This window comes from Nematolebias whitei, chromosome 2, assembly GCF_014905685.2.
Source record: "Nematolebias whitei isolate Nwh7 chromosome 2, NemWhi1, whole genome shotgun sequence".
Classification (NCBI taxonomy): domain Eukaryota; kingdom Metazoa; phylum Chordata; class Actinopteri; order Cyprinodontiformes; family Rivulidae; genus Nematolebias; species Nematolebias whitei.
In genome coordinates, this window is record NC_056499.1 from 61367453 (window position 1) to 61378554 (window position 11102).

The 11102-nt window shown below is 44.5% G+C and overlaps 1 protein-coding gene across 1 annotated transcript in view; it reads left to right on the plus strand.

The window, feature by feature from the left end:
• The window catches only part of LOC119427515 (probable E3 ubiquitin-protein ligase HERC1), a gene marked incomplete at its 5' end in the record, with an annotated part of 106360 nt that overhangs the window by 37185 nt on the left and 58073 nt on the right, over window positions 1-11102 (plus strand). The window contains 4 exon segments of the mRNA XM_037695147.1: window positions 3274-3417; window positions 3551-3678; window positions 6633-6777; window positions 6869-7040. Coding sequence (XP_037551075.1) covers window positions 3274-3417; window positions 3551-3678; window positions 6633-6777; window positions 6869-7040 — 589 coding nt within the window.

Consider the following 11102-nt stretch of genomic DNA (forward strand, 5'->3'; position numbering starts at 1 on the left):
GGTAACATTTTAAATTAGTAACATTTTATAGTAACATTTTACATTGGCAACATTTTATATTAGTAATAATTTACATTAGCAACATTTTACATTCGTAATAATTTACATTAGTAACATTTTACATTAGTAATAATTTACATAAGCAACATTTTACATTAGCAACATTTTACATTAACATTTTATGTTGGTAACATTTTAAATTATTAACATTTTATAGTAACATTTTACATTGGTAACATTTTATATTAACTTTTTCACATTTTACATTAGCAACATTTTACATTAGTAATAATTTACATTAGTAACATTTTATATAGCAACATTTTATATTGTCACTATTTTATATTAGTAACATTTTACATTAACAACATTTTATATTAAATGGTAAATGGTAAATGGACTGTACTTATATAGCGCCTTTCTATCTTATTTCAAGATACTGAAAGCGCTTTATACTACAATCTGTGTCCTCATTTACCCATTCATCCAGCACTCTACTATATCTCTACAAAGCTAATTGAACAAATCGTTCTAATGAGACTAATCAGTGCTTTAGATCACATTCATACACTGATGGGACACACATCAGAGGCTGTGAGGGGTTCAGTGTCTTGCCCAAGGACACTTCGACATGTTACTGCTGGTGGATTTGAACCCCCAACTCTCACATTGGAGGACGACTGCTCTAACCATTCAGCCACAGCCGCCCCCTTTTATTAGAAACATTGCAGAGGTAGGGCAGCCGGCCCGGGACCTGAAAGTCCCAGGTTCGATCCCCGGTCACTGCTCACCTCTTGGTGTCTCTGCGCAGCACACCTCAACATGTATCTAAGATTGATTGGTAACTCTGAATTGTCCCTAGGTGTGAGTGAGAGTGAATGGTTGTTTGTGTCGTTTGTCTCTGTGTATCCCTGTGATGGACTTGCGATCTGTCCAGGGTGTACCCCGCCCCTTGCACAGTGATTGCTGGACATGGGCACGGCGACCCCCGTGACCCAAAATGGAAGAAGCGGGTAAAAAATCATGGATGGATGGATGGATGGATGAAGTTAAATATTTTGAAAAGTATAAAAGTAGCAAAAGCATTGACCCTGACTCGTGAATTAGCTAAATGTTGATATATAAACGATAAAACCAGTACAAAGTATACAGAATGAGTTGGCAGCCATAAATCATTACAGATGGGATAAAGAATAACAAAAAAAAAACCAGGATCACTGCAGTGGGAATTCTGACTCAGAATTTAAACAATGATTCTGAATGGACAAGACATTTTAATGCGTTATTATGGAAACATCCATCCATCCATCCATTCTCTTCCTCTTATCCGGGGTTGGGTCGCGGAAGTAGCAGCCTAAGTAGGGAGGCCCAGACTTCCCTTTCCCCAGCCACTTGTGCCAACTCCTCAGAGGGAATCCCAAGGCGTTCCCAGGCCAGCCGAGAAACATAGTCCCTCCAGTGTGTCCTGTTTCTTCCTCTGGGTCTCTTCCTAGTAGGACGTGCCCGGAACACCTCACAAGGGAGGTGTCCAGGAGGCATCCTAATCAGATTTCCGAGCCACCTCAACTGGCTCCTCTCGATGTGGAGAAGCAGCATCTCTACTCTGAGTCCTTCCCGGATGACCGAGCTTCTCACCCTATCTCTAAGGGAGAGCCCAGACACCCTGCGTAGAAAACTCATTTTGGTCGCCTGTATCAGTGATCTCATTCATTTGGTCACAACCCAAAGCTCATGACCATAGATGAGGGTAGTAACAGAGATCGACCGGTAAATTGAGAGCTTCGCCTTTTGACTCAGCTCTCTCTTCACCACAACAGATTGGTACAGCGCCCGCTTCACTGCTGACGCTACGCATATCAATCTCACTCTCCATTTTTCCCTCATTCGTGAACAAACCCTGAGATACAGTACTTAAACTCCTCCACTTGGGGCAGGACCTCTTCCCCGACCCGGAGAGGGCACTCTACCCTTTTCCGGTTCAAGACCATGGCCTCGGATTTGGAGGAACTGATTATCATCTTGGCTGCGTCACACTCTGCTGCGAACTGCTCCAGCGAAAGCTGTAGATGAAGCCTATAGGACCACATCATCTGCAAAAAACAGAAGCGATCCTAAGGCCACCAAAACGGATCCCCTCAACACCTTGGCTGCGCCTAGAAATTCTGTCCATAAAAGTTATGAACAGAATAGGTGACAAAGGGCAACCTTGACGGAGTCCAACTCTCACTGGGAACAAGCCTGACTTACTGCCGGCAATGCAGACCAAGCTCTGAGACCGGTCGTACAGAGACCTAACAGCCCATATCAAAGGGCCTGGTACCCCATACTCCCGGAGTACCCCCCACAGGGCTCCCTGAGGGATGCGGTCAAACACCTTCTCCAAGTCCACAAAGCACATGTAGACCGGTTGGGCAAACTCCCATGCACCTTCCAGGACCCTGCTGAGAGTGTAGAGCTGGTCCAGTGTTCCATGACCAGGACGAAAACCGCACTGCTCCTCCTGAATCCAAGGTTCGACTATCCAATGGACCCTCCTCTCCAGAACCCCCGAATAGACCTTACCAGGGAGGCTTAAGAGTGTGATCCCCCTGTAGTTGGAGCACACTCTACGGTCCCCATTTTTGAATAGGGGTACCACCACCCCAGTCTGCCAATCCAGGGGAACTGCCCCCGATGTCCACGCAATATTGCAGAGTCGTGTAAGCCAACACAACCCTACAACATCCAGGGCCTTAAGGAACTCTGGGCGAATCTCATCCACCCCTGGGGCCCTGCCACCGAGGAGCTTTTTAACCACCTCGGTGACCTCAGCACCAGAGATTGTAGAGTCCGACCCAAAGTCCCCAGGCTCTGCTTCCTCAGTGGAAGATGTGCCAGTTGGTTTGAGGTCTTCCAAGTATTCTGCCCACCGACCCACGACATCCCGAGTTGAGGTCAGCAGCACACCACCTCCACTATAAATAGTGTTGGTGTCGCTTGGAAACAGTATTTTTATTTACCATAGTTGAATATTTTGAAAAGTATAAATTTTAGAAAAACCAAAAGCACCCTGACAGTTTTGATAAATGATGTAAATAGTACAAATTCTGCCAAAATTATGTGGATTGTAAAGAACATAAACATTTAAACAAATACATCTTTTCCTGTGTTTTAGGTTTGAGAATGATGCCTGGGTTCATGACATGAGAAAGATTACTTTCTGCTTCATGAAACCCTGTGAGAACTTCCTTTGTTATGTTTAGTTTTCTTGCTTAAATGTGTTTGTGAACGCAGGACATGGCGACAGCAACAGCCGCAACATCCCAACTCTGGTCAAAGACATCAGCAACGTTGGAGAGGTGTCTTGTGGCAGCTCTCACACTATTGCGCTGTCCAAGGATGGACGCACTGTTTGGTCCTTCGGAGGAGGGGACAATGGTGGGTGAACCTGTTGTGTCACGTGATTAATATCATTACAAATAATATATAATAATAACATATAGTCTTTGTTTGGTTCAGTTTTCAGTGTTTCATTTTTGTCAGTTTCATATCACTGCTGTATGTTCTCCAGGAAAACTAGGACATGGTGATACTAATCGAGTCTACAAACCAAAAGTGGTGGAAGCTCTGCAGGGAATGTTCATCAGGAAAGTGTGCGCAGGAAGCCAGTCGTCCCTGGCCTTAACCTCCACTGGACAGGTAGGACGTCACCTGGCCTGTCAGACTGAAGCAGTCTTTGAGCCCTTCAGGTCCTGGCAGGGTTTACAGGAAAGACTTACATGTCTGGTGCAGTTTTTTTCTTGGACTGATGGAGCAGAAGTTTTGTCAGATTTCATTAGTGTCCACTTGATCATCACCCACTGCCAAAGATGTAACAATGTTTCTGCCTGTGAGTGAGTTTGTATTTTTAGTGAAACGTCTCATGAACCACTGAATGGATTTTAGGTAAACTCACAAAGCAACCGTTGGCTTTACATCTACATCTGATTAACGGTCACTTACCTTGGCAGGGCGCTCTTCTGTGATTTTTGTTGACAATAGTTCTCGACCGAAGGGGTGGGTGGGGTTAAGGAAACGACTCAGCATGAGGGAGATGGAGCGCTACTTGTAACTTTTTAGCTAGCACGTCTGCATTGCGCACCGCTTGCTTAACGCTACGGCAGTGCCATCAGTTGTTGATGTGGGCGGCGGGGGGGACAGTTCGCTAAGCAGGGCCCTCGGTTCAGTTAACGGGATGAGGCGCCCTCCTTTGTTAATGGTAGGGGAAACACTGAGCTATGACTCAGACAGTTTTACAGTTACGGTATTTACCTCACATTTGGTGTGGTAGTAGCTGAGAGTTTTATTCAAATTCAATTCAAATTCAAATTCAAAAATACTTTATTAATCCCAGAGGTAAATTAAATGTTGTTGTAACTCATCATCCTGGTTTAATTAAAGAGTTGTTCTAGATAATGATGGCTGTGGGCAGGAAGGATCTCTTGTAGCGTCTGTCCTACAACGGATCTGAAGAAGCCTCTGACTGAAGACACTCTGTTGTGGTATGACAGTCTGTTGTTGTATGACAGTCTGATGAAGAGGATGCTGAGGGTTGTCTATAATGTTCTTCATTTTATGAAGAATCCTTCTTTGAACAATCATCTCCAGAGGTTCTAGAGGAGTCCCCAGAACTGAGCCAGCCTTCTTTATGAGCTTCTTGATCTTTTTGAAGTCTCTTGCTCTGGTGCTGCTCCCCCAGCAGATGATGGCAGAAGAGACAGCTCTCTCTACAACAGACTTATAGAAGATATGCAGCATCTTGCTGCAAACACTGAAGGACTTCAGCTTCCTCAAGAAGTACAGTCTGCTCTGTTCCTTCTTGTAGACGCTTCACTGTTGCATTTCCAGTCCAGTCTATTGTCCAGGTGAACCCCAAGGTATTTATACTTCTCCACCACCTCCACTTCTTCTCCCATGATGGAAATAGGGTTGGACCTGTTCCTGATTCTCCTGAAATCTACAGTCATCTCCTTTGTTTTGTTCACATTCAAGATGAGATGATTGTTTCCACACCATGCCACAAAGTGGTCCACTAGTTCCTTGTACTCAGCTTCTTGTCCAACTCTGATACACCCGACCACTGCAGAGTCATCAGAATATTTCTGCAGATGACAGGAGTCTGTTTTATACTGGAAATCTGAGGTGTACAGAGTGAAAAGGAGTGGTGAGAGTACAGTCCCCTGTGGTGCTCCTGAGCTACTGACCACCTGGTTAGACACACAACCTTCAGTCTCACAAACTGTGGTATGTCTGTCCGTCAGGTAGTCTTTGATCCAGGTGATTGTTGAGGCCTCCACCTGAGTCTTCTGGAGTTTCTGACAAAGCAGATCAGGCTGGATTGTGTTAAACGCACTGGAGAAATCAAAGAACATGACTCTCACAGTGCTGTCTGCCTTTTCTAGATGACAGTGAGTTTGCTGAAGCAGGTGTATCATGGCATCTTCAACTCCAAGTCCACGCTGATAAGCAAACTGCAGTGGGTCCTGATATGTGCTTGTTTGTCTAGTCAGGTGGGTCAGCAGAAGTCTCTCTAGGATCTTCACGATGTGGGATGTCAGGGCAACAGGTCTATAGTCATTGAGGACTGATGGGTGAGGTTTCTTTGGGACTGGAACAAGACAGGAGGTTTTCCACAACACTGGAACCTTCTCCTGGGTCAGGCTAAGGTTGAAGAGGTGCTGCAGAACCCCACATAGCTGCTCTACACAGACCTTCAGGACTCTGGGACTGACACCATCTGGACCTGCAGCCTTACTCTGGTTCAGTCTCTCCAGCTGCTATACAACACATACACTAAGGCTCTGTTTACACTGCAGGCAAAAGCAGCCCAAATTAGATTTTTTTATCATATGCGTCTCAAATAAGTAAAAAAAAAAAAAAAAAATTAAGTAACAATCTGAATGTGACAAGTCAGATTTTTAAAAATCAGACCCATGTCTTTTTCATACGCAGTGTATATCCACACAGATACACATCAGAAGTTTTCAAGGCAACTTCGGTCTGAACGGTCATGTTGCATTTCATCCAACTCACGTCAGTCAGGTGGTGGTATGTGGATCAATCAAGCTATTGATCGTTTAGACAACCTTGTGCAGTTTAAATCTTAAACTCTGCACGTTTTCAGCCACAGAGCAGAAGTCCGTCTGCTTCCTGTTTTTATTTTAGTTTCCCATGAATGACTGAAAATCTAGAGCAACAAATGATACCAACGATGGTTTCAGACTGTATGGAAGCTAATGTGATTGGATCAATACTTGTGTTTGTTCCTACCTTCAATACCTGTTCCCAAAATACACTAGTGCATCAGAGTGGCTGGCAGATTAAGCAGTGGACAAAACAATCATGTTGGATAATGATTTAATGGGTTTTGATTGCACAACAACCTCTGAATCAATACACACATGCTAACATGTAGCATACACATTTACTTCCTTAAACAGAGCATGCTGCGTGTGACATCACATCATCTGAATGTGCAGGTCACTTCAGGCCCGTAGAGCGCTCACACTGGAGCTTGATGACAAATTTGAACCAAAACAGCTACGATTCTTTTTGTTTCCAAGCTGAAAATCTTTTGTTTGTGTTTCATTTTGAATGTCCTCACCTTTGTTCAGGTGTATGCTTGGGGCTGTGGCGCCTGCCTGGGCTGCGGTTCGTCTGAAGCTACAGCACTGCGGCCCAAACTGATCGAAGAGCTGGCTACGACCCGAGTAGTGGACATTTCCATTGGGGACAGTCACTGCCTGGCCCTGTCTCATGGTGCTCCTCTTTGCTTCCATTAACATGATGTTGCAGTCAACACATACGTTTAATGTGAGTTCTTGTGTTCTGATCCTTAAACCTTCTCCAGACAATGAAGTGTACGCATGGGGCAACAACTCCATGGGTCAGTGTGGACAAGGGAACTCCACAGGACCCATCACCAAACCCAAGAAGGTGGTTGGCCTGGACGGTGTTGCTGTTCAGCAAATCTCAGCGGGGACATCCCACAGCCTGGCCTGGACTGCTCTGCCCAGAGACAGGTGACCTTGAAGATGTCACAGTACCACTGAACTCAGAACTAAGTGTTCCCAACTCAAAAACCTGCAGGTGTCTGCAGGGCTGCAGACAGTTGTCTTTCTCTAAAGGGGCTTGGCAAAAACAGTTTGAGAACCATTCATTTAATGCAAATGTAAAACTGACCAGGAGTGGAAATAAAAGTTATGAAAAGCACAACTTTAAGTCACAGGCTGTTGGTGTGACAGTAAGGATGCACATTTTAAGCAAAACCATTCTTTAATTTTCTTGGGTAACTCGATGTTTCAGAACAGCGGCTCAGTTGGTAGAGCTGCCACCTCTCAGCGAGAAGGTCGCTGGATCGAATCTTGACTGGGGACCGTAGAGTTTGCATGTTCTCTCCGTGCATGCGTGGGTTTTCTACAGGTACTCCAGTTTCCTCCCACAGACCAAAAACATGCATGTTAGACTGATTGGTAACTCTAAATTGTCTGTAGGTGTGAGTGAGAGAGAGTGAATGGTTGTTTGTCTCTATTTAAGATAAGACAGAACTTTATTGATCCTGCAGGAAATTGTTGTGCCAGAGTTTCAGTACAAAGAAACACAAGGAATCACACAAGATATAAAAATAAGAGAGAATATAAAAATACCAACAGTTAAGGTCTAAAACAGGTCAGGTGCAGACAGAAACATTAAAGTGTTTATTTTAATTAATTTTAATTCAATTCAATTCAGTTTATTTATATACAGGTCCTTCTCAAAAAATGAGCATATTGTGATAAAGGTCATTATTTTCCATAATGTAATGATAAAAATGAAACTTTCATATATTTCAGATTCATTGCACACCAACTGAAATATTTCAGGTCTTTAATTGTTTTAATACTGATGATTATGGCATACAGCTCATGAAAACCCAAAATGTCTGTCCCAAAAAATGAGCATATTTCATCCCACCAATGAAAGACAAGTGTTTTTAATACAAAAAACGCCAACCTTCAAATAATCATGTTCAGTTATGCACTCAATACTTGATCGGGAATCCTTTTGCATGAATGACTGCTTCAATGCGGCGTGGCATGGAGGCAATCAGCCTGTGGCACTGCTGAGGTGTTATGGAGGCCCAGGATGCTTCGATAGCGGCCTTAAGCTCATCCAGAGTGTTGGGTCTTGGTCTCTCAACTTTCTCTTCACAATATCCCACAGGTTCTCTATGGGGTTCAGGTCAGGAGAGTTGGCAGGCCAATTGAGCACAGTAATACCATGGTCAGTAAACCATTTACCAGTGGTTTTGGCACTGTGAGCAGGTGCCAGGTCGTGCTGAAAAATGAAATCTTCATCTCCATAAAGCTTTTCAGCAGATGGAAGCATGAAGTGCTCCAAAATCTCCTGATAGCTAGCTGCATTGACCCTGCCCTTGATAAAACACAGTGGACCAACACCAGCAGCTGACATGGCACACCAGTGACTGTGGAAACTTGACACTGGACTTCAAGCAATGTGAATTCTGTGTCTCCTCTCTTCCTCCAGACTCTGGGAACTTGATTTCCAAAGGAAATGCAAAATTTACTGTAATCAGAGAACATAACTTTGGACCACTCAGCAGCAGTCCCAGGCGAGATGCTTCTGACGCAGTCTCTTGTTCAAAAGTGGCTTGACCTGGGGAATGCGGCACCTGTAGCCCATTTCCTGCACACGCCTGTGCACGGTGGCTCTGGATGTTTCTACTCCAGACTCAGTCCAGTGCTTCCGCAGGTCCCCCAAGGTCTGGAATCGGCCCTTCTCCACAATCCTCCTCAGGGTCCGGTCACCTCTTCTCGTTGTGCAGCGTTTTCTGCCACACTTTTCCCTTCCCACAGACTTCCCACTGAGGTGCCTTGATACAGCACTCTGGGAACAGCCTATTCGTTCAGCAATTTCTTTCTGTGTCTTACCCTCTTGCTTGAGGGTGTCAATGATGGCCTTCTGGACAGCAGTCAGGTCGGCAGTCTTACCCATGATTGTGGTTTTGAGTAATGAACAAGGCTGGGAGTTTTTAAAAGCCTCAGGAATCTTTTGCAGGTGTTTAGAGTTACGTCGTTGATTCAGATGGTTAGGTTAATAGCTTGTACAGAGAACCTTTTCATGATATGCTAATTTTTTGGGACAGGCATTTTGGGTTTTCATGAGCTGTATGCCATAATCATCAGTATTAAAACAATTAAAGACCTGAAATATTTCAGTTGGTGTGCATTGAATCTGAAATATATGAAAGTTTCATTTTTATCATTACATTATGGAAAATAATGACCTTCATCACAATATGCTAATTTTTTGAGAAGGACCTGTTTGACAATTTAGGTCAAAATACTATAATTTTAAAGGCACTGTACTATAGTTCATCATTTCTTATCTGGAAACATGACTGACATGGAAACGACAGTGTTTTTGTGTAAAGCCGCTCATTGGTTCTAGAATTGCGCCGCTCAAGGTGGCTGCATGTTGGAGCAGCTCTGTTACTTGCATTCTGAGATTTTGCTTTTGGAAACTTGTAATTCCTCTTTTTCTGGATGTAAATCACATTTTTTGGATGATTGTTTCCTCTGGTATCGGATGCTGTGCAGCTGGAAGGATTTTTACGGAAACTTTTTTAGTTTTGGACATTTGTTATGATGCGTAACCATGGCAACAAGGCAGTTTCTACAACCAACAGCAGCTGATTAACATCTCAAAAGCTCAAGTAATATCTCAACTAAAGCCCTAAATTTCAAATGAGTTGAAAAGGATGTTCTGTGGACACATTTTCATTTACCTGCCAGCTGTGCTCGAGTGCCTGACCATTGAGATCCTGGAACTAGCAGGAAACACGGCTCATGACAGCAGAAGGACAGGATCGTCCATCAGCACCTACAGTTGGCTGTCCGCAGCGACGAGGAGCTCAACAAGCTGCTGGGAGGAGTGGCCATCGCCCTGGGAGGATTTCTGCCCAACATTCAGGTGATCCTGAAGCCCAGGAGGCCAACCAAGTGCAAGTAAACAGATCAACATCTGTGGCCAGTTTTTTCAGATCTGCTATAAGACGGACCATCACAAGAGATCCTTCCCGCCCACAACCATCAACATCTAGAACAACTCTTTTATGAAACAAGGAAAATGAGCTACAACATTTAATTTCCCTCTGGGATTAATAAAGTATTTTTGAATTGAATTGAATTGAATTTTCTGTTTATTAACACCGATAACAGCAACAAACTCAAAGCTACGCTCGGCAGAATGCAGATCTTAAAGTCATCTACCTGGAAGCTGCAGCAGAGGCGTTCCAGCGGGCAGAAGAGGAAGCGCTGCTCCCGGCTTAAGAGGAGAGGATGCCGGGCGGGGGTTATGGTGAGGCTACGAGCTAACGCTAAAGCCGGTAAACTCCCCATGCCGTCTCTCTTTCTGTCGAATGTCCGCTCGTTGGACAACAAGATGGATTTACTTCGTCTGAGAGCGGGCGCCTCAGAAGAGATGAAGAAGTGTGCAAAGCTTTGCCTCACAGAAATGTGGATTACAAGCGAAACGCCGGACACAGTCTTCCAGCTGGATGACAGACTTTTTTTTCGAGCGGACCGCTGCAGCGAGCTAACGGGGAAATCACGGGGAGGCGGAGTGTGCATTTACGTGAGTAAAAGTTGGTGCACAAACTGTACTGTTGTAAATAGCTCATGCTCGAAGGCTTTGGAGCAAATAACAGTGAAATGTCAGCCACATTATCTACCCCGAGAGTTCACAGTGACTTTTATCACAGTTGTTTACATTCCTCCGGACGCTAATGCTAATGAATCACTACAGGAGCTACATGATATCATCAGCTCGCTGCAGAGCAAACACCCCGAGGCTCTTTACATTGTAGCCGGAGACTTTAACCACGTGAATCTAAAGGACTGTCTCCCAAGCTTTAATCAACATGTGACGATTCCAACACGTGGAGACCGCACGCTGGACCGTGTTTACACGAACGTAAAAGATGCATACAAAGCCGAACCCCGCCCCCACCTAGGACTGTCAGACCACATCTCAATCTTCCTGACTCCTGCTTACATGCCCCCGCTGAGACGCTCCAGACCGGT